Raw genomic sequence first — 25,229 nt, 5'->3', positions numbered from 1 at the left:
CTCTGGTTCTAAAAGAGAATAGATCCAGTGAAGTAATCACTTATGATTTCATGACTAGGCTTTTTTATTTTTTAATTTTTTATTATTTTTAATTAGTTAATTAGTTTGCCATTAATTTATTTATTTTGGTTTTTGCAAGGCAATGGGGTTAAGTGATTTGCCCAAGAACTTGGGTCCTCTGCGTCACCTAGCTGCCTCATGACTACATTTTTTAAAACAAATCCTGATGGATCAAGAAGTTCAACAATTCTTAAATTATACCTCACTGACTTGTATTCTAGGTCAATTGCTTTATATATATTTTAAATTTTTTCCTATTTTCTTCAATCTCTTGGATATACTGTTTGCTCCATTTTAGTTTTTAGGACTAACTTCTTGAATAAGATTTGTCTCTTACTCTGCTGAATTACTTACTCTTTTCCCAGTTCTTTCTTCAAACATTTTTACTTCATTTTTTATCTCTTGCTTAATTTCTTCTAGCTATGTAGTTCTTGTAGAAAAACTATTTCTTCCTTTGACTGTCTGCTAACAATGATTATGAATTAGACTTGAAATAATATTTTATGCAAGTCACTTTTTTTTTTCTCCCATGGTTTTTACTTATCTCTCCAGCATTTGTACTAGGGCCAGTGCCACTCTTCCAAGCTGTACTTTTGTGTAGGTTGATCAACTCTGCTTGGTCTAGTCCTCTTGAGTTTATATGCTGGCTTCTACCTCCTGGGGAAGGGGGGAAATAAATAGAGATAGAGGTCCTTGGATCTCTGATATTTACAGCGCTACTTCTGAGGAGAGAATAAGCATGACTTGTCCATATCCAAGGTTCCCATCCTAGATCATTCTGACTACCCTGGGTACTTCTCAGGGAAGTCTCCTACTTTCATCTCCAAACAGAGTTCTATTGACTGCAAGTGTCCAGTCTCTGGTCACACAAGTCTACCAAAAGGTGGGCCTGTGTGACTTGGGGGGGATTCTTTTCTATTACCATGAGTTTCTGGCTGACTTTTAGTGTATTTCTGAGAAAGAAGATGTCATTTATGATTTCTTGAGTCTTATTTGATCTGGTGTTAACTTCAGACTTCTGCTTGGATAAATATGTAGATGCTGAGTAGCTTGCCTCCAGTTCAAGCAGTCATCTTGGTAGGAAGTCCTCTTTTACATTTAATTAAAGTACTTTGCTAGTAACCAAAAGACCTGAATTATAGTATCACATATAAAAGCAATACAGGTTGTCCATTCAATTATATGTCATAATCTGGACTACAAGCATTTTTCAACTTCCTGGTTTTCTTAGATGGATAGTCAGGTCTTTTCTGAATGATATTATATCTGCAAGGTTTATGAGCTTAAAGCAACCAATATATCTCATCTAAAATAGGAGCATCTGGAAGTCTTAACCATTAATAGAAAATCTCTTAGACCTAGTCTTTGTGTTAGATCTCCTCAATGACAGTAGTAAATCCTTTTAAAGAACATATACACCTTGTTTCTTAACTAATAATCAGAGTCTATATTTTTTGTTTTTTCCCCCAAAATTATTGACCTTTTGATATATGAATGGAAAACACTTCATAAGACAGCCTTTATAACATTTTCCTCTACAAAATCAAATTTTTGTTTTAGGGTCAAGAAATAATAAGAATTAAAAAACAACAAAAAAAAATAAGAATAATGACATTACATTTTTCATATCTTTCAGGCTATCACATAGCATCAAATTGGATCCACTATAGAATACTGATTGCCATAATAGTCTACACTCAATATTAACAAATTCAATAAGAACATTCTGTTAATCTCAAGCAAATTTTATATACAACAAAAGGCAAGAATATAGAACATTAATCATTAAATTTTCTCAGGTCCTCTTCAGCTTTTTTTTAAGTTCAAGGAATTTGGAAAAGCATTTATTTTCATTTTATTTAATAAGAAGAACTTTCCCCTCTACAACTTGTATGTACCATGCCTTCAGATACTTTGAAAACTGACTTCACAATGTCCTCAAAATTAGTATGCTTTCACCATCAATATCTGTTTTATACACTTGGTCTGTTTCAACTGCTTTTCCCATCTTTCCTCTTTATTTCTACTTCCTCTATAGGCATATCAGTGACTATGATGGTTTCACTTTCCTTAGTGGTGAAACTAAATTGTTATAAAAATACTTACAGATATATTTCATCTTTTGACTAATGTGCCAGTGATAGATTTATCCTTATAGTTTTATCTGTTACTCACCAAAATGTCTTTCAATTGGTCTTACCTTCCAATGCTTCTCTGTTTATTCAGGTAGAACTCCTCATAATCTTCCACGATAATTTTCGTTAATATTTTTCATGAGATTATATTCTGAATTGTTATTGGTCAGGTAAGCATACATCTACTTGACAAATAAGTCAAATATTTGTTGACTAAGGCACCTTTGATGTTCTGATTATGGAGATTTACACTGGTAAGATCATTCCTTCATATATGTATGTGTATGCATGTATACACACACACACACACACACACACACACACACACACATACATACATCTCCCATTTTTCATGATCAATAAACTGTTTAAGTAAATGATAATGGGGGTACTTAAACTGAAGACCATATTTTTTTTTCATTTTTATTCTTTCTTTTAGGATCAGAGATACAGGCCTAGAATAAAAATCTGAAAGGTCATCTAGTACAAACTCTTCTCATTTTTCCTATAAAGAAAATGAGACCAAACTTGACCAGAATCTTATAGTGGCAGAATTAGATTTCAATTCCTGTACTCTTTGTAGAGTATCATGCTCTTTAATTTTGTATTAATTTTTATCTCTAACATCTCAGTCGTCAATGTACTTTTCTTCCATATATTTTGTATACATCTTATATGTACATGGTAGGTTTCATATTGTCTCTATCAGAATAGGAACACCTTGAGTGCAAAACTCATGTTTTGGCCTTTTCTTTGTATCCCTAGTGTTAAGCAAGAAGTCTGGAATATAATAATCATTTATTGACTTGACTACCTAAAATATTCACACTCAAGAAATTCTGGAATAATCTAACAATGATGAGTCATTTCCTATCCACTGAAACAAATTCCACTAAATTTTTTGAGATGCTAAATGATGCATGCTTGGTCCCTTGCCTTCAGCTACTTTTCTCAAAGGAAGGAGAGGAACTAGCAGGAATAATGTAAATGGAGCACTAGAACTAAATCAGGGAGACAAAAGTTCAAGTCCCATCTTATAGTTTGCTAGTTTTTTGATCCTGGGCAAGTCATTTAAGCTCCTCAATTTCCTCATTTGACCAAAGAAAATCAATTTTAGAGTAGAAAGAGTATATACATTTCTCCAGCAGAAATATAATTAAAGTGATTCATGGGTCTTCAGAAACTATAGTATTCCACAACACAGCAGCAAAGAGGTTCAGGGTTAATGAGAAGGCTTCAATACAAAACAAATAAGATTACAAATAAGAATCTAAGATGATACCAAAGAAATATGTATATGAACAAAAAACACTACTAGGAAAGTTATGAGACAAGACAAATGGATAACCAATGAGTAAAAAGCTCCCACATCACACTGCCATTCTTGCAAAGGATATCTAGAGGAATGCTGAAGGTCCCAGCAGGTTGACTAAACAAGTTGTAGTGAACTTATAGAAAGTTATGAAAAAAGAGTCATAAAGGATAGGAAGACCTGAATGAGCTATAATCTCTGTAAGTGGAAGAAGTGTCCAAGTAAAAGAAATCACAGATCCATTTGAATGTCAGAGTATAATGAGATGTAATATCTACATTATATAACAATATGTAAATATATTATAACATAAAAATATATAGGAAATAATCAACATGACAATAAAAAGCATAACAGACAAAGTGCTTTTCCTATATTTTAAATAGTAGGTAGGAGGTTTGTTGACTGTACTTTTACTCCTCTCTTCATGTAGGGCAGAATTGTCTATAGTAATAGTAAAAGAATGCAAAAAGTAAGCCAGACTATAAGAGGGCAATGACTAATTGGATAAACTATTGTGAAACTAAATGAAAGTAATGTTTCTTATTGATCTAAATTAAACTCAATTTGTGAGGGTAGGATTGGGCTACAGAAATTATTTCTTATACTATATTTAAGATACATAATATAGGGCAGTGGAGGTTATGATTGATAAAGTGCCAAGCCTGGAAACATGAAGACTTCAAATTTGGCTCAAACACTTACTAGTCACTTAATCATATTTGCCTTGGTTTCCTTGTTTGTAAAATGAGCTGAAGAAGGAAATGGAAAACTACTCTAGTACCTTTGCCAAGAAAATTCCAAAAAAGGGTCACAAGGAATCAAACATGACTGAAAATGACGAAATAACAGCATACACACTTCAATATGGACAACCTAAAGAAAGATCTCAACTATGTTCTGAAGAATCCAGGGTTTACCAGACACATAAAAGGATTCTACAGGCAACTCTAGAAGTAGAATCAAAGAATTTTTTGAAATTACTGCATATTTTTCATATTCTAAGTTTCTATGAGGACATTATTTCTAATTCTGGTAATTATAGTTCTATTCCTTCCTATTTATAAATTGTACCTTCATCATCATCCTCTATATGTATGCTTATTCCCAAATATAATCACAGAGATTTCTAAAAAGCAAAAAAAAGGGGGGGGGCCCAAGAAGGAAACAATTACTATCCCCTATAGACCAAATACTTATAAAATGGATTTGCTATGATCAAGAAAAGGAACAATATTTTTAAAAATAATGAAAAGAATTTCTATTAAAAATATCATATAGTTCCAACATAACTAGCTTAATATTTTATTGTCATTAGCACTATTTCAAATCCTCTCTTAAAATACATTTTTATATAAACTGAAAAAAACTTACTTTATTACCATTATAAATCATGACAAAAGAACATAGTCCTTTGATCAAGAGAACAGATTTGACAAAGGGGTTGCAACTTTTTATTGTTTAAATAGAAAATCTTAGGACTTCAAAAAATTTAAAATCCTTAACCAAACATTCTAACTGAAAAAAGTATGTGTGTGTTCATATGTGTATATATATGTGTGTGTTATGTATACAATTTATTGGAGAAGAACAACATAACAAATATGTGAGAGAGCAGAATGTGAATGCTTGTCAACCTTACTATTATAAAACAAGCTATAAAAGTAAAATTGCAATGGTATGACATAAATGATTCTAACTATCAGTGTTTTCACTTTACAATGAACTCTTAGAAAGTATCTATTTTTGTTAAAGATGAAATTAAGAAAAAAATAATCGTATCCTCAAAAAAATGTAAAGCTCCATGTGATTCAGAAATCCAAAGCAAATATTATTTCAAAAATCTATTTTAAAGACATATAACAGCAAATGTAAAATGTAAAAGTAAATGGCAACATAAAGTAGAAAAGGTGATTCATGTAATCTTTTACAAAAGCCTTGTAAAGATTTCCTAACTCTAAAAGTTAAGTCTGATATATTAGAATGATAAAAGTCAAAGTTATAAAAAATGGTAAAAGTTCTAAAGTTATGAAAAAATTGACCAAAAAAAGAACTGATTTCTTCAATTTCTTTCTAAATTTCTAGAATTTCTTTTTGAAGGTTAGAACTAGAACAAATTAGGTGAAGGTTACAGAGGTAGATTTCTATCTAATACAAGAAGAATCTGACAATCTGGACTATCCAACAAAGAAACAAGCTTCTCCTCTAAGTAGTATCTCTGTAAGCATCCAAAAGAAAGGGTTGGATGCCTACATTCAGGAGAAATGATTTCTGTACTGGGTAGAAGATGAGACTAGATGACCTTGTCTCATCAAATATAAAAATTCAATGATCCTATAAATATCACTGTCATGAAGGAATAAAACCAAAATACCAGTTAAGTGGAGGGAATCACACTACTGTAAATATATTCCTAAGAGCCAAAAATGACTATCAGAGGCCCAGGAAATAGTGTAACTTCTAGTCAATACTATAATAAGAAATATATTTAAACATTAATTTGAAAATAAAATCTCTTCAAGTAAAATAAGTTATATGCATAATAAATCCTAGCAAAATAGCCTCATGTACATGTACAAAAAAGTTAAATATTTTAAAACAGTTTTAGATTAAAATATTAGGGTTTTTTCCCAACATTGGCTTATTTTTAAGCTAAAAATGTTCTTTAGCATACTGAAAGCTTGAACAAATAAGCAAGTTTCAAATACCACACCACTTAGATTATATCACTTGTTTAAAGTCAACTAGTTTCTGAGTTTTAATTTTTTCATCTATTAAATGGGGTTAATAATATCTGCAAAATTTATCTTTCAGGCTTACTGCCCAGCTGATTTTCTAAAGCACAAATTTGACCATGTTATTTCTTTATTCAATAAACTCCTGTGACTCACTATTAGCAGTTAGGTAATTATTTGCAAAGTAGATTGAGTACTAGGCCTAGAATCAGAAGATCTGTGTTCAGATAGAGACACTTCAGATAGACACGCACTTCATGTGTGAACCTAGAAAAATCACTTAACTTTGTTTTGCCTTAGTTTCTTAATCTCTAAAATGGGGATAATAATAAAACCTATCTCCCAAGGTTAAGATCAAATGGGAAAATAATTGTAAATCACTTATTAACAGTTCATGACATATAGTAGGTTATATAAATATTAGTAACTATAAATATTAGTAACTGCTTCTACCACTATGACCACAACCTAATTCAAATATAAACTCCTGTATTTGGCAATCTGGCCCAACTTTCACTATCCATGTTCCTTCTCTCCATACCAATTACCCGGTCAAACTAGTCTTCTTGTTTATTTGCTGTTAATTCCCTCACCTCCCTTCTGTGCCTCTGTTCTAACTGTTCTTTCATGCCTGAGATGCATTTCTTCCTCATGTCTCTTTATCAGATATTATTAAAATTTCCAGGAAACACTACCTCCTACAGTAAGTATTTCCTGATATCCCCAAGTCCTGGTGCCATGTTCCATCCCATCATCCTGCATTTATTTTACAACTATTTTTTATAAGTTTATATAAAAGCATACTGTTTCCCTAAGGCTAAATTATAAGCCCTTTAGGGGCATGAACTGTTTTCACTTTTATCCTCAGCATCCTTTAAACTCAGCATCGAGCACACTGTCTGACAAAAAATAGGCATCTAATAGATACTTAGTGATTAATGATTTGGTCACAGACTATAACAGTTTTTAAAACTTTATATCATAATATGTGTTAGTTGTTGTGGCTGTTTTAAGTAACAGTATTAGGATTAAAATTGCTCTATCCCTGCCCACTTGTCTCCCAGCCTCTACCCAAAAGAATTCCTTGATCACAGATTAAAAACTTGAAGGGGCCTTCAAAGGTCCTCTCACTTTTATAGATGAGGAAACTGAAAGAAACAGAAGTGAAAATTTGAATTCAAATTCTCCAAATGTAAACCTAAACCTAGAACTCTTTTCTACTGTACTACTCCTTCTCAAGGTAAATTTTATTTCAATAAAAGTTAAATATTAATAAGAGTTCTACTTTGCATTTAACACTGATTGTCATTATTGTCAATATCCTTCCAAAATTTATCAATTAGTAAATGCAAAATTGACCAAATCTGATAAGAAACAAGTAAACAAATAATCATGAATCTCAATTTTAGATTTTAGATTTGTACAGAATAAACTATTTTCTAAAGTTTAAAATTATATTTACAGAATATTTTATTTCTAAATATTAAAATCAGTGATGGCTTGTTAACTTGTATTAAGATAATTTATTAAGTTTTCTTTCCATAGATGAATATTCATTTCAGAAAAATAAAGATTTTAACAGGAGAAAATTAATTTATTTTTAATATTAGTCAATCATTCATAGAAACAAACTAACCAATAATTTTAGGGGGAAAAGTTAGAATTATATTACAGGAGGAAAAATAAAGCACAAATTTCATATCATACATAATTGACAGTAAAGTGTGGAATTATTATTTCATAACTCAAAAAATAATATTTTAATGATTTATGTCAGAAATAAAGTTAAGATTTTCACTGCTAACTCAAAACATGCTGCCTAAGGGATTCTATAACAGTCCATAAAATGACTGTTTTTAAAAGCTATTGCCTGTGATATATATTTTCTTTAAAGAAATACTAGAACATATGTAGCATCAGATGTGTGTGTACTTTAAAAAACTCTGGAATGTGAAATCTAGAAATACAAATAAAGCAAGTGGCATAATTTGGGAAAGGAGTAGGGAAAAAGGTAGGATCACAGGACAAGAATGATTTGAAGGTTAATGATATTACCACTCTACCTTACAGAACCAATTCTCACTCATTGCATGACTTCAATGGAGCTCTCAGGTCTTAAGAAGATTTCTATTTACTCCAAGTGCGATTTGATGTGTTTCATGTGGTGTTTTATTCACTTCAAACTACACTTCATTTAAATGAGTTGTTATAACATTGTTTTCTATCTCTTATTTTCAAAATGTTTTTGTTTATAAACTAAGTTACTACAATATTATTGAGGAAAAACAGATTTTAAAAGACATTAAAATAGGGGTTACAAAATATTTTTGAGGTATACTCACCTATGGAAATGATAATCAAAACCACTTGCCTCAGAATGAATCAATAGCATTCCAAAAACTTGAAAAGCTAATTTTTCATTTATTCTATTAGTAAGTTTTTAAAGATTTTTATAAAAATATTCTTAACCACAAATACTTGAATTATGTTGCTAATTTATTATTCATATATTATTTTTAAAGTTTGCAGAGCACCAAGTATTTTCTCATTTCTATCTCATTCAAATAACAAAGTTTAATCTTTAAAATGTATAGACACAATTATTCATAAATATTATATTTTAAGTATTAAAAGTCTACAAAGAATATTGCAATTTAAAAGCACCACTGATATGCATACAGAAAACTAATACCAATGCCTTGAGATAAATATACCATTTTAACAAAGAAAATTTACTAGTATAGGTAATAAGTATATTCACTGAGTAGTTATTTTCATATATGCCTGTTTATTTCTGAATAAACACAAGACATGTTCCAGGACATGTTTTGATGAAACAAGAGATAGCATTTAGCTCATATGAAATATAGTATACATACACAAATATGTTAACTGAAAAAAGTAAAACTAGCCACCCTTCATAATGAAAGGCATGTGAGGAAAAGTGATGAGAAGTGTGTAAAACAAAATACTTCAAGAAGGATTAAATATATCAAAATGTGTAAGACCAATATATTTTGATAAAATTAAAAGTGCGAAATGGCAGCCATTTATCAAAAAATTCAAAACATGAATTCAAAACATTAGTTCTAACACTTAACTTAGGAAATTTTTATAAAACTGGTACTGATAAACAATGGAAATTTTTTAGAGAAGGTAGTTTGTGTTTCACTAAATCAGGCTACTTCAAAAATAGTTATGCACTATTACATTTAATCATTAATCCATCAGAATACAATACTTTGGAGAAAAGATAATTTACAACTCTTAAATAATTAGCATTACTTTTTATATTAGATAATGAAAATAGGCTATAAAAATTTTACATATGATTAACTTGTTAATGAATTTCTTATAAAAAAAGAATTCAAATGAATCATTCTTCAAACAATTCATGTATCAAACCAAAAATATGCCACAAAATTTTAATTACATGCTCTCAAAGTATGTCATAATTTATAATTACATTCATTACATATTCAAAAGAATCCATCACTATGTAAGGGATAAAATTTTTTTATAAAATGTAAACATCAAAACTTATTAATATCTATCTGAATTATAAATTTTCAAATTGAGAAAACCTCATTCAAGTAGTAAATAAATCTAAGTATTAAAGTAGTAATAAATGTCATTCCAAAATTTTAAATGATAATGAAAGAGACATGTCAGAAATATTATATTCTGTATAGTGTATACTAATCAGGGTTATCTAGTCAATGCATAAATTATAAAGGGAAATGAATAGCTAAAATAGTTAAATCTACTGTCAACCAGTAGGTGGTTCCTTATCTTAGAAAGAATTTTCTTATAAAAAGTAAAATCAAGAATGACAACTACTAGGTTCACTGAACTAGAAACATTTTTGGAAGTTTCTTTTAAGCATCCTATCAAAGTCAGATGCAAAAAAAAGTAAAGTCACCTATCAATTCTGATCCTACCAATAAGGTTTCAATTTCCAAAACTTCATTTACTAAAGAATACTCTTGAGAGTTAACATTATAATTATAACTTACACAAATTTCCCCTGTTCTGAAGTGAAATTTCTTAAACTTAATATAAAAGTATATTTGTTTTTCAAAGGCAGAATAAGTGAAAAGGAAAATAAGTTACTCTTTCTCAAGTTATACATTTTAATAAATAATACTTACCAACACATAGGGAGTTTCAGCAATTTTCCATAAATAGCAATGCTAAAAGAGGGAATAAGTGGAACAGGTAAGCAGTGTGTTCCTTTACTAGCCAAAGAGGTCAATCCTGCCTGGAAACCAAATATCTGAAAAAACAGAAAAGATCCAAATGTTCATGCAGACAAAGTTTTAATAAGCACAGGATGAAGCACGTCAGCTTCAACTTTCTGTAAAACAGCTGCACATTAAATATTTTCCAGTGCCTTATCCATCTCACACATTATCAAACATTTCCTTTTACTCAACTTGACAATTTACTCAAAACAAAAATTATGAGATTTTTTTAATTAGACAATAATACTTCTATCACACCCCTGAAATACTCCTTATAAACATGTTTTGATCTTAGAATTTTACTTTTAAATATGTCATGTTTAACCACACATCAATTTTCATTTTAAATGTTTTCCATCTATCTACTAAAATATACATATCATTCATCCTATGTTTTTGATTACATATTATACTTCATGTCAAATACATTAGTTATTAATAATCTAGTTTATGATTAAAGCAAATCTGAACAAAATATTTCAAGGAGGCAGCTAAAATAAAGTTATGACTTTCATTTCTATTTCTTTCATCTAAATCATGCACAAAAGATTTCATAGCATAACGTAAAAATACAGCATTTTGTTTTCACTTTTCTTTTCAATTAATTGTAGGGTTGAGCTCTTCCAATGAACTCGGTAAATTCCACAAAGGGAACCTTCATGTGTTTGCACTTAAAACTAACAGATCATACTAAAAATATTCTAAAGCATTTAATGAAATTCCTGAACATTATTTTGACTTTCTAGAAGAAACAAGACAACATAATATTTTAAGTAAAACTGCAAAGAATTGAACCTGATATTTCTTTTCCAATTATTTCAAATAAGGTAAAAGATAAACATTTCATAGTAGAAAAATGAACACCCAATTACAGTCCACTGATTTATTGCTTCAATATTACTTTAAAAAGAGTATATATATAGCCAGGTCCTTATGTTTTACTTATTATTTATAATTTGCTCAATATTAAGAGTATGCAAATTCCACTATTGCTAATGATTATTAACTATGAATTTCTGAACCAAAATATACAGATTTTAATTTAGTCAGCTAATTGCTAACCAATTTTCTAAAGCACTATTTTTAGTAAATATAGTCACCAGCTCTTACTTATAATCATATTACATTACTGCATATTTTTAGAAAATCAGTGTGTCTGAAAGATTCAAAATTGATAGTTCCAAATCCTTTCTTTTCAAAAGGGAAAGAAATTCATTTTTGGAACAATATTTTTTAAATATATTTTCAAGAAAAATGTTCCTTTTTTAAAATCAATTAGAGTGGCATGCAGAAGTTAAGCCTTGCCAGATAACTAGAGACAAATTCACATAAGAAACTTATCTTTAAAAAAAAGTTAAATAATGATCAAATTAAGAAACTCATTTCAGAATCTAATCTCCTCCAGAATGTAACTTTTTCAAAATATGTCAACCTCTTTTCAGTGCCTTTTTTAAATTCAAATTTCAAATTCAATTCAGTAAATAGTTAGCAGGAGATGATCCTGGGAACTGAAATTGTCTTGTTCTCCACAAAAGAAAAATTCCATTAGGCATCATATTATATTTACTAATATTTCTTAAATATTAAGTGAATTATCCTATAAATATTGATAGTTAATAATATCCACATTATGATTATGATTATTATTAACTATTTTCTAACTATAGGAACATTTTACCTAGGATTTCCTATATAACAACAATCTATTATTTGATCATACAAAATTCAATGTATTATTTCATAATTGCCCCTATTTATTCATGAATAATACATAAATAACTGTTGTGGAGAGGGAAGAAATACCCATTTTAATCTTATAGATCTACCAGAAAAAAATGTTGCAGATTAATTGGACACAGTAAATATTCTGAGATTTTTATTGGTTTGTTGTTTTCTGGGGCTTTTTAAAATTTTTACTCTAAATGTTATTTAGCAATATTTTAAAGGGGACTAGCCAACAGATACAAAACAAAACAATGACAATTTTTGATGCAATGACCTAAGACATTTAATTTGGACAAAATACTCCATAAATTACCTTAGAATGTTTCTATCAATACTCTTCCCCAAATTTGTGTAAAATTACAAAATCCTTGTAAACAAATAGTATCTCAATAAAGGTATTATGAAAGCCAGAGGAAGGTTCAGAAATCTGATTCATCAGTATGGGGAACTTCCAGTGACAAATATTCTTCCTCAAAAACATGTCAATATCTATTCTCCATGTGATAATCTTAAGGAACTCCTGGGGGACCAAGAGATTAAGTGACTCACTTATGAGTTACAAATATGAATTCTGGGATAGAGTCTGCAATCATCATTATTCTCTGAGACTGACCTTCTTTAACTGGGCCATGCTTCTTCTAATGTCATAAAATTAAAAATCTCAAAAACTAGACTAATCTCTTCATTAGCATAAGATAGTGGTTCAAATAGTCAACACAGCTTAAATGAATCATAAATTCGCCTGCAGTTCTAACAAGACTGCAACTGTTCAATCTATAAAATGAAACACTAATGAACATTCAATTATACCAAATCTGATCAAGTACTAAACAGTTCTTTTAAATAGCAAAGACTAGTGTGTGTGTGTGTGTGTGTGTGTGTGTGTGTGTGTGTGTGTATATATAAAAAATACATGAAAGATTTAAGGTAAAAAGTCTAAAAAAAAGTCACATATTCAAGTTTTCGTTAATATTCATTTGTCATCTCTAAGATACACTGCATATAAAGCAATATTAAATTGATACTTCAAATAAATAAGAGCTCACTATCACCTAAAAGACAGGAGAGTAGGAAAAATACTGGAGAGTAGAAAAAAAAGTCCCAATATTTGAGTTCAAGTTCAGCAATCACTCATTGCAGCTGTGTGATCTTATACCACTTATTTCACTATCTATATCTGTTGGTGCCTATGTCTGTATGTGCTTGTCCCTGTGTGTATGAGAGAGAGAGACAGAGAGAGACAGAGAGACAGAGAGAGAGAGAAAGAGAGAAATACTGTTTGTTCTACTGATTAAACAGTTAGAAATGTACTCTGTAATTTATAAAGTCCCATGGAAATGTAACCTTCCATCAGCAGAACTCTAAAATAAGTTTTCGGAAACTGAAGAAAATCTAATAAGGAAAAGTTTTTATAAAACAAAATCTATTTGCAGAATACTATAAGTATTGATCAGCTATGCTGACTTTTTTTTCTCTAAAAATAATTCTCTTTGTCATATGGGATGGCTATTGAGGAGGTGTAATAAGACAAATATGTGGAATAACTTAGTGATATAAGAAAAAGAAAACAATAAAATAAAAATTTAAACTCTCAAAAAACTACATATGTAAAATGGAGAATAACAAAAAAAGAAGGTAAAAATGTAGTTGAAATAATTTTATAAAAAATAAATCATTTTGGGCGGCTAGGTGGTGCAGTGGATAGAGCACTGGCCCTGGAGTCAGGAGTACCTGAGTTCAAATCTGGCCTCAGACACTTAATAATTACCTAGCTGTGTGGCCTTGGGCAAGCCACTTAACCCCATTTGCCTTGCCAAAAAAAAAAAACTAATAAAAATAAATCATTTTAAAGTCTGTCAAGAAAGTATCTGGGGACATCAGAATAATATGAAAGCTCAAGACAATATGTAAACATAGGTACATTCCCAAAGAGAAACATCATGATCAGATAAGCTGCATACAATATGAAAAGTACTAATGACAAAAGACAATTCCCCAGTTCCTGATGAAAAAGTTAAGAAAGTGAAATGTTCCTGGAAGATCACTCCTCCCTCTAAGATGTCTTAGCCTGGAAGTTCTCTCTGGCCCTTGTGACCTCTTCATCTGATTAGTCAGTTCTTCCCAGAGCTTCCATTTTAAGCAGTGTCCAGCCTGGTCATGCCTACTCCTTCATTCCTCTCTAGACATCTTTTAGATGTTATCTTCCTCCACTAAAAATATAGCCACCTTGAAGAAACTTTTTTGTTTTGTGCTTATATTTGTAATCCCAGTGCTTAGCATATCTGACACATAGTAGCTGCGATTATATTTAAATCTTTATTCCCCTCCTCCTCTTCCTTATACAATAAGTCATGCTCCATACTTACTACCAAGCTACCAAAGTGATGTTCCTATAGTGTTGGTCTGACCATGGCACTCCCCTCCTCAATATATCCTAATGGTTCCCTATTGTCTCAAGGGTCAAAAATAAACTCTTGTCTAATTTTTAAAGTCTTTCACAACCTGACTCCAATCTATCACTACAACCATTTCTATACTCTATAATCCAGCCAAACCAGTCTCTTTGCTTCTTCAACCATGGAACTCCAAGTCTCATCTCTGTCTCTTAGTTTTGACTGTCTCAAAGCCCAGAATACATTGACACCTTACTTCCACCTCTAAAAACTCCTAGATACTTTCAAAACTCTGTTCAAGGATATTGTTTACATGATACCTTTCCTGTTGGGACTAGACATGGTAAAATCAGGAGTCCTAAACAGAAGTTGCAAAGATGCAAATTTAAGCTGGATGGCAGGAAAAATTTACCATATATCAGAAGAATAACTTTCTAACAAAAAAAGAACTATTGAAAATATGGATTTAGCCAGCTCAAAGATAGTGAATTCACAGGAGACTTTAAAGCAAAGGAATCCTGGCCACTTTTCAATAATGTCATAGTAATGAATCATCATTTAAGTATAGGTCAGACTAGATGGTTTCTGAGATTCTTTCCAACTACAAAATCCTATGAAGCTAATACAATGACAATGACAATAATACAAGAAATTCTAGCATTTAAATAGTGTTTTATATTAAATAGTGTTTACAAAGCACTTACACATACTATCTCATTTTATCTTCACAAGAACCTTGGGTGGTAGATGCTATCTTTCTTTCCAGTTTATGGACAAGACAATAAAGGCATATATATTTTAAATGACTGACCCCAAATTACAAAACTATTATATCTAGATCAAATTTGAACTCAGATCCTCCTAATTCCAGGTCACTGTTCTCTCCATTGAGTCATCTATTTTTTCAATGGTACAGTCATACTTATAGTCAACTACATTCAAACCCTGGAGTAACCCTTGATGCTTCCCTTTTACTTCATTCCACATATCCAATCAGTTGTGAAGTCTGGTTATTTCAGTCTCCAAACCACCTCACACAACCTTTCCCTCAGCTCATTTCACTGCCACCCTAGAACTGGTGTTGAATGGATAGATACTTTGAGGAGGGAAGGGCGAAAGAAAGAAGGGGAAGTGGGGGGGGGGGGGCAGAGAGACAGGGAGAGGAGATGACAGAGATAGAACCAGAAACAGAGCCTGAGTGGGGAGGTAGGAAGGGAAGGAGGAAAGACAGAGACAAAGAGAAAGCATTTATTTAAGAAAATGGTCCAATCTTTAAAGGAGCTTACATTATAATGGAATAAAAACACATAAACAGAAAATAAAAAGCAAAAAAATAAGAGGGTGGGCAGGGAGGGTAACTGGGTGTGCATTTCCTCAAATGGAGGTTCAGGTAGGAATTAAACCAATGAAATGAGAAGGTCACTGGGTTAGAAGTATGGCCAAAATAAAAAGGTAGCTTAGAAGAAGCTGGCAAGTATAATAAAGAGCACATGAAAAAACTCTTTTCTGACTTCTTTCAATCCTTTCCAAAAAGATTTATTACTCAATACCATCATCACACCTTTTTTATTTGTGGGGAAGAGGAGAATGGAGGAACAAATTGGAATGGTTTAGACCATCCAAACTGCACTATTCATTGACTCTGTAGAATGATAGGTTCTCTTCTGTAAAGACTGTATATATAACTATATATATGTAACTATATATATAACTATATATATAACTGTATCATTGTAACATTATTAATTGATATGCACCTGGGGGAGCCAAGTCTAGAATAGTCTTTATAATGGTTTATTTTCATTGCAACGACTTATAAACTTTATAAAGCCCAAAAATATATGTAGTGAACCAATATAGACAGATGATCTATTTGTGTAGTCTCCTAATTTCTCAGCAATTTACTTGGTTTAGAGCTTCCAAGTAATTTTTCTTCAATTTACTATTTGATTTTACAGTTTCCTATTCACATAAAACCTATATTTCCTTAGGTATACATTGTCTCTGCTTAAACTATACATCTGTGTTTGCTTAGCAAATAAATTCAAGTGTTGAGCAATAAATGTATCTTTTAATGCACCTGCACTGGGATTGATTACTTGTAATATAAAAGGATTGTAACAGGGAAGAGATTGGCCAACAGTGACCACCCCCAATAACACTCCTTTTACAACCAGACTTAAAAGGATTACAAAAAGATTATCCCTTTGCTTTAAGAAATTAACATCCATTAAATGAGAGGAGGATGAAAAGTAAAATCCACTGGTCGTCAAAGAAAAATTCTTAGTTTCAAGAATTTTTTTTACTGAAAGAGTTCATATAAATATATTACATAGCCTAAATAAAGGACTACTTTGTACTTGTTAGGAATAGTGTTACCATCAAATAATAAATAATAGAGTTGGCATTTCTTACCTTAAGGTAGCAGTGTGCATAGCAATTATGAAGCAGGTTGTCAGAAGGCTGGCTAAGGCTACTGACTGTGTGTACCAAGTGTTCAGCATACATAGGCATAGAATGCTCCAAATTAATTTTATCTACAAGTATCTGAATAGAAGGTAAAGGTCGTAATGGTTGAAAATTTGTAGCACTCATGAAACTACTGGAGTTCTAAAAAGAAAAATAAATGCATATACAATTACTGTTGAATAAAGAACTATATAGTAGCCAGTTAGTCAATAAACATTTATTTAATGCCTACTATGTGGGATATTAAAAGGGTTTTAAAAAAGGGTTTAAAAAAAAATGTGGTCCCTGCCCTCAAGTTCACAATCTGATTTTCATAATCAATGTCTCAAAGATTTAGATTGCTTCAATTTAAAGCAGTATCAAATCAATACATTATTAAAGTAAAGTGGTATGGTATACTCAAAAGCATACTGGACTTTATATTAGCTGATTTGGGTTTTAGTCTCGACTCTCCTTTTGTTGAGGCTGACTTGTTCTCAATCTTTGACTTTTTATCAACCTAGATGGAGTTTTCTTGGCAGAGATACTAAAATGGTTTGCCATTTCTTTCTCCAGCTCATTTTACAAAAATGAAAAGAAAAACTAAAACAAAAAGGGTTAAGTGACTTGCCTAGACTCAAAAGTTAGGAATTAGCTGAGGTCAGACTTGAACTCAGGAAGATGAATCTTTCTGACTCCAAGCCAGGCACTGTATCCATTGTACCATCTCTAGTTGCTTCAAGTTCTGCTAGACCAAAATATGATTGAATTGTATTATTCTCATTTTAGAGTTGAAGAAATCAAGACTCAGAGCATTTAAGTGACTTGCCTTTTGGCTCTGCAACTATATATTAAAAGGAAAATCATTTAACTTCGAGTCTTTATTTCTTCATCTCTAAAATGAATTCAATATTACAATTCTATCACCTCTTAGAGGTTGTAGAAATTCCTTTATACACTGTAGGATACTATATTAAAACCATTACATGAAGCATTATCTTTGAACAGTACTATAAAGTCCTTTAGTGGGTGAAGGCCTTAAAAACTCATTTTAACAGGCCCTTGCTGAGTACAACCTGAACCACATTAAAATGCAATTGGAAAATATTTGACAAAAATAAGTAAAAATGCAATACAACATAGATGACATTAATGTGCAGTTTTCTAAGTCATTATGTTGATAAGAATGCATTTTCCTTTGAGTTTGACACTACTGCTTTTGAGGATTTCAAGTTACCATAAATTGATCTCTAGCCATATAAACAAGTATCACTGAGTTCCCTAGAATACATGAGAAATACCTGAATGGATCTGACTCTCAAGAAATAGCTTATCCTGAGCCTCTACACAACTCAGTTTTCTAGAATGGCTCTGATTGCCTTTTCTAAGGCTTCTGGGTAGCCCTCTCAGAATCTGAGCCAGGAAAAAATTCATGAAGGTGGTAAATGATTCCCAAAACGCTTTGGAAAATGTACCAGGAAATCTGGAAGGTCTTAACCGATAATTCAATGAGGATTCACAAAGAACAGCAAATTGAATTCACTCAAATACTAAAATTATCAGAGGTGATAGCAACACTGACAATTACAATAATACAAATACAATTACAATAATATCATATTGTAATAGAGTCAAGTAGCCATTTCATAAATGTTTCTATAGATTTGTGAAGAGATAAATGAAATAAGGGATATTTGTAGATTTGTCTGGATACTTAACTCACTATGCCCTCCTGAGAAGCACCAAGTAGGCCAAAAACCATGGAATATCCAAAGGTTTAATTACCTGTTCCGGGAGCTCCAAGATTGAGTCTTCTACCTATATTACCCATGTTAAGTGCTTAAAATGACTTTTAAAAAGGTCCTGCTTAGTAAAGATATATAAACTAGTTACCTAACTAGTTCCATATCAATAGGTAAAGAGACTGAAAAGAGAAATCTAATCAACAAGAAGGGAAGATAATGTTTAACATTTTCTTCAACTCTTTAATCATATAATTTATTTAATTAAATGATACCTAATAAGTATTTTGAAAATGGTAGCTAGAAGGAAGTACATGGTATATCATAAATACTGATGTGACTGCTTTAATTCACAATCCCTCTTATACTTTTTTGATAATTCTTAGTGTAAAAGATCACAATTATTTTTATATATATATATATATATATATATATATATATAATTAAAGCTACATAGATATTAAGTTTAAAATGTTATACCCAGAATATAAAATGTTATATTTGAATTTTTTTAAAAAATTATAAATATAGGAAAACATATTGTCATACCTTTTCACCCATAATAACAGGAAGTAAATGACCCAATAAGTTGAATTCAGCCATGAAGACTGTAACAGTACATTTAAGGATAGTAACACAAGTGAGTCGAGTAGGAATATATTCCTCCAGAGTTGCTATTTCTTCAGTGTTTGGAATGCTTTTATTTTCATCCACAATATCTAAAACAAAATATGACAAAAATTCAGTCAAAAAAACAAAACAGAAAGAAAATTCCCTTCAATTAGGTTAGGAGGCTATATTTTTTTCTGTAACTGTGGTAATATTTTTATTTCCAAAAAAATTATTTTCCCCAAATCCATTCATACATGACCTAAAATTGTTTTTCTTTTAACAAATACCAATTATACAATAAAAGTTAGACTATTTAGATCCAGACTAATTTTCACTAAGCTCAACTCATTCTTTTTATATTGTTTTACACCCACATTTTTTTCACTAACTAGGCTCCTTTCCAGCTGCCTACAAACAAGACCATATTTCCCATAACCTTTAAAAATAAATCACTAAATTCTACCACATTCTCTTCCAATTTCACCCTTTTTTTTACAAATTCCTAGAAAGTTTCCTCTCCCTATTGCCTCCACTTTTCTCTTCTCTTGCTTACTTCTTGACCCTAAGCATATCATTTCCAATGATGGTACTCACTGAAATTGCCCTCTTCAAAGCTACCAGTGATTTCTTAATTTACAAATCTGATGGTCTTTTTCTCTACCTTATTCCTTCTTGAGAAGGCAACTAGGTGACTCAAAAGAGCAGAGGAAGGTATAGCCACAAGCAAAATGTTGGCAAGTATCTAGCTCATTGCCTGGCACATAATGTCATTGCTGTTCAAGAAGTGCATCTTTCTGAGTTCAAATCTGATTCCAAACACTATTAGTTGTGTGACCCTGAAGAAGTCATTTAACCTTGTTTGACTCAGTTTCCTCATTTGCAAAATGAGCTAGAGAAGGAAATAGCAAACCACTCCAGAATCTTTGCCAAGAAAACAGCAAATGAAGAGTTGGACACAACTAAAAATGACTCAACAACAGCATCCTTGATTCTGTTGAGACAGCAACATCAAAGAAATTCAGACATGAATGAGTTTCTGGGGTTCTGCTTTCTTGTGATTATCCCACTTGTCTGACCAAATATATTCCCAATTCCCTTAATATAGACCTATGGCTTTAATTCTTTTTCCTGGGAGAGCTCTTCCTCTCTCTACATCTTCTCTCTTGATGATTTCATCAAACTCAAATGAGATTACTCTCTACTGTTTACTATCATATATACAATTCCAGTCCTAATTTATCTTTTAAACTTCAATTCCACACAATTAATTGCTTATTGCACATTCCAAACTAGGTGTTTCATATGGTTAAGTAAGCAAAACTTCTTTTTTTTTTTGGAGAACTGTTTATAGTTTTTGATCTCAAACTCAATTGTCCAAACAGAATTCACTATTATTCTCCCCCACATCTAGCTATTCTCTATATTTCCCTATTGCTGAGACACCAGGAACATTCCTATCAGGTTTTGCAACTGCAATACAATCCCCAATTCATTGCTCACTTCACACATCTAATCAGGTGCTAGATTTCCATCATTCTTATATCCATAACATCTCTTCCATATAACCTCTTTTCTCCACACACACTAGTTTAGTACATATCCTTTGCAAGAACTATTGCAACAGCTTTCTGATTGGTCTCCCTGTCTTTTTTTTTACTTTTTTTAGGTTTTTGCAAGGCAAATGGGGTTTAAGTGACTTGCCCAAGGCCACACAGCTAGGTAATTATTAAGTGTTTGAGACCAAATTTGAACCCAGGTACTCCAGAGCTGGTGCTTTATGCACTGTGCCACCTAGTCGCCCCACTGTGCCACCTAGCCACCCCAAGGTCTCCTTGTCTTAAGTCTCTCTCCCCATTCAACTCTGTCCTCCACAAGAGTGCTTTTCTGATCATGGCTTATGCCTGCTAATCTATAAACTTTAGTGGCTCAATAACATCTATAGGATCAAGTATAAACTTACTCATTTGACATACAAAAATCTTTTCGACATGGTCTCAACAAATTTTGCCAGCTTAATTACATGTTACTCCTTTACACATATTCTATGGTCTCATCATACAGTCACTCCTACCCAGAACACTGTGAGGCTCAAATGAGATAGCTGATATAAAGCATTCTGTAAACCCTAAAGTACAATATAAAGGTATTATTATTGTAATTGTTATTATTATATTATTGTTGCTGTTGTTGTTACTATTAGCCTTTAGTCACAAAGACTCATTTCTTCAACTTCCTAATATATTCTTGCAGAGCTCAAGTAATAGTTAAAGCGCATTTGAAGAGGAAGGTGATTCTATATGTTTAACAAGGCTATTCAAAGTTAAAAAAATGAACACAGTTACATGTTTTTAAATTTAATCTACAATTATTAAAACTTTTTTTTAATGTGCTTAAGCATTGATTTGTAGCTACTACAAATTCCTGATATGTAAATGCTCATACTGAAAAATTTAATGGCTCTCACAAACTCATTAAGGCTGATTCCAACAGACTACCATTCCTATGGACCAAATCTATGTTATCCCTTCATGCCTGGAACACTCTCCCTGTACTTCATGGAACCCCTTTGTTTCCTGAAGGATTAAATTGAAGACCCATATTTTGCCTGAGACATTTTATGATTCCCTTCAGGTGCATATGTTGCGTTGTATTGTGTGTGTATATGTGTGTTTACTTCTCCCCTATTAGAATGCAAACGCCAAAGGATTTTTTTCTTTATATTCCCAGAATCTAGAAGAATGGCTGACACCCAGAAGATATTTAATAAATGCTTACCAATAAGTTAACTTAAACTTCTTTGTCTAAGAATGGGATCTCTGGAGCAAAGGTAATGTAATTTATACTATCATTAAGAATAATTACCCTGCTCACCAACAGAACCTTAGTATGCCTTTCTAACATAGATCTTCTAATATTGCCTATTACCATCTTTTCTCATCTGTGAAAAGTTGCTATATGTGAGTGACCTTATATTTCTTTCAGGGCAGGCAGGTGGCCCAAGTGGATAGAGCTCTGGCCTTGCAATCAGGAAGACTGGAGTTCGAATGCAGCCTCAGAAACACACTTGTCACTTACTACCTGTATGACCTTGGGGAAGTCACTTAGCCCTGTTTGCCATGCATCCAGGGCCATCTCCAATTGTCCTGATTCATATCTGGTCACTGGACCCAGATGGCTCTGGAGGAGAAAATGAGGCTGGTGACTTAGAACAGCACCCCCCTCACTCAAATTCACTTCATGTACACAAGCACCTTCCTTGATGCCATGGTCTTCTTTGAGAACAAAATATAAACAACACCATCATATTTCTTTCAATATTAGTGATTTCGTACAATCTTTTCATATGGTTAAATTAGCAATTCATTCCTGAGAACTATTTAGATCTTCTGACCATTTTGCAAATGGCATCTGGTAGCTGCTACTGTCAAGTGACAAAATATCAGTTAGCTTACAACAAGGGCAACATCCAGTTCAGAAGGGAAGATAGAAGTTTATTCTGTAGAGAAAAGGGATGGAGTAGAAAATTAATGGAGAATAAGGTTTTGCTGAAGACAAATCCAATGACTGACCACTGTGCCAAATATGGGATGTGATATATCTTCTCAACTCCTAGCTGGTTAAAACCTCCTGTTGTGAGGTCAGATCTGCCCACTTTGGAGACCACTGATTTGAAGAATAACTATACTAACATTAAAGTGAATTCAGGATATGTACCTTTCTCCCCCCCCTCCAAAAAAAAACAAAGTAATTGTTTTAGGGAGCACAAAGAATAAAAGGGATTCAGAAAAGGCAACATAGAGGAAATGGCTCTTGAAGAAAACTAGGGGTTCCAAGAGGCACAGGAAAGAAGCATTTTAGAAATGATGAAAGTGGAAGCAATATGTGTTGAGGTAGGGATTGGAATGTCTGAAGAGAAGAAAAATGTGTTTTATTGTTTTGAGTGATGCTATGAACATCTGCCCCACACAACATCATGCAGGAACAAATACTGGATTTATTCTACCCAAATATAAGTTTATACTCATACTGAAAAATTATTCATGATCTTATCCTATTGAATGTAAATGGTCACACTTCAACAAATTCATGGCAATTATAGACTCAATAAATAGATGTTTTGCCTTATCTTTCATTAGAAATATGTTTAAAAGATTTATTATCTTTTCACATAAAAGTATATTAGAACAGAACATTTAAACTCTTTGAATTTCATGCATCTTAAATTCATGGCACTAAAAACCTAGCAGAAAATTTCTGTCAACCACAAGAATACCAAAGGGTCTATGAAATCATGAGAATAGTACTCATGTATGACAAATAAAAAGGCTATTTTTAAAGAAAAAGACAACATGTAGTTTCCACAATGTTTTATTTACTACATTATCTCCACTAAACCTTTGCCCCATACCTTCAAAGCAAATATTACACCTAGGAATAAATATCATCCACATTAAAAAAGACACAGTACATGAACAAAATATTTAGGAAAGTGAAGTAACAGAGAAAGAGAGAAAATACAGTTGAACACTAATTTAATTGGCAGTTGAATGAACATCAAAGTAAAAAACTTACCTGGTTTTAGCCTACTATAAGGTTCATATTCATGTTCCAAGGCACAAACAATCATCTTCAAAATCCTGTGCACTGAACTGCTATCCAAACGAAGATCAAGAGGACCTACAACAAGACTTTTAGTGGACTTCTCCTGAATATTTCCCAAATCTTCACTTTTTGCTGAGGGGAGATCTTGTTGATTTCCAGGTGCTAGGTAAATACACATATATATTTCATAATTAACATAAACATTAATTCACATTGCAAGGCACATAACTATAAAATTTTTAACTTCTCATGATTAAGGGTCTGTTCAAATATCATTTGGAATAACTAATATTATATTTCAATCTTTATTTAGATCAAATAAACATATTATTGCTAATGGCACCAAACCAACATATCTCAAAACTAGGGCTCTTCCCAATACATTACACAAATAAGGATGTGGAAGTGAAGCTTCATCACACTAAATTTCCCAACATTATCTAAAAAAATATAAACTCTAGAAAACTCAAGTTTTATATTGCACTGAAATTCAATTATACAATTTCAAATCAATGAAATTGAGTGAAACGTTATCCTCATTTTCATGATGAACTGATCAATAAACATAAAACTATAATCATTTTCAATACACAAACTTTCTTCAAGATCATCTAGTACAATAATTGTGGCAAAAGAAGCAAGATGTTATCTTCAAATCATAAGCCAGTGACTGACTTCAACTCTGGCAAAACTCTAGAACGAATTATTAAAGAAGGAATCAATAGTTAATAAACATCAATTAAGCACCTACTATATGCCAAGTACTATGCCTGGCACCGAGGATACAAGACTGCCAATCCAATGGGGAAAAAAAAAACACTGGAAGTTGAGAAGGGAGGGAAGGAGGAAAGGGTAGACGAAAGAGGAGAAGCTCTCAAAGTATTGCAGCAAGGTAAGAAATGGGGATATGTCTGTGCTGAGCGCTCACCTTAAATGAAGGTTTAAAGTTCTTGGCCCTACTTTCCAATGAGACAGTCCAAAGTAGTAATCAGGTAAATTACCAAAGTTGGTACTTTACAGAAATAATGACAAGAGGTAATATATAAACACTTGGAAAGTAAAGCAATGATCACTGAAAGAAGGATGCATAGTTTAATAAGAACAAGTCATTTCAGAATAGCTTCTATTTCTTTTTTGGTAGATCAGGTAAATTCTACCTGAATTTCAGCAAAAAATTTGATTAAGTTTCCTATGGGATTCTTGTGCTAAAGGTAGGAAAGA

General features: G+C 31.9%; 1 protein-coding gene across 12 annotated transcripts in view; it reads right to left on the bottom strand.

The window, feature by feature from the left end:
• VPS13B (vacuolar protein sorting 13 homolog B) overlaps positions 1–25,229 on the bottom strand; it is a 1,326,809-nt gene that overhangs the window by 1,159,854 nt on the left and 141,726 nt on the right. For all 12 annotated transcript variants that reach the window (XM_074200569.1, XM_074200570.1, XM_074200573.1 and 9 more), the window contains exons 12-15: positions 23,979–24,170; positions 19,344–19,513; positions 17,020–17,214; positions 10,394–10,518 (exon numbers count right to left, since the gene is read on the bottom strand). In XM_074200569.1, the coding sequence (XP_074056670.1) occupies positions 10,394–10,518; positions 17,020–17,214; positions 19,344–19,513; positions 23,979–24,170 (682 nt within the window). The remainder of the gene's footprint in view (positions 1–10,393; positions 10,519–17,019; positions 17,215–19,343; positions 19,514–23,978; positions 24,171–25,229) is intronic.

The sequence above is a fragment of the Macrotis lagotis genome, chromosome X, assembly GCF_037893015.1.
Source record: "Macrotis lagotis isolate mMagLag1 chromosome X, bilby.v1.9.chrom.fasta, whole genome shotgun sequence".
Classification (NCBI taxonomy): Eukaryota; Metazoa; Chordata; class Mammalia; order Peramelemorphia; family Peramelidae; genus Macrotis; species Macrotis lagotis.
The sequence above is the reverse complement of the archived record's forward strand: the minus strand, read 5'-3'. Positions and strand labels throughout refer to the sequence as shown.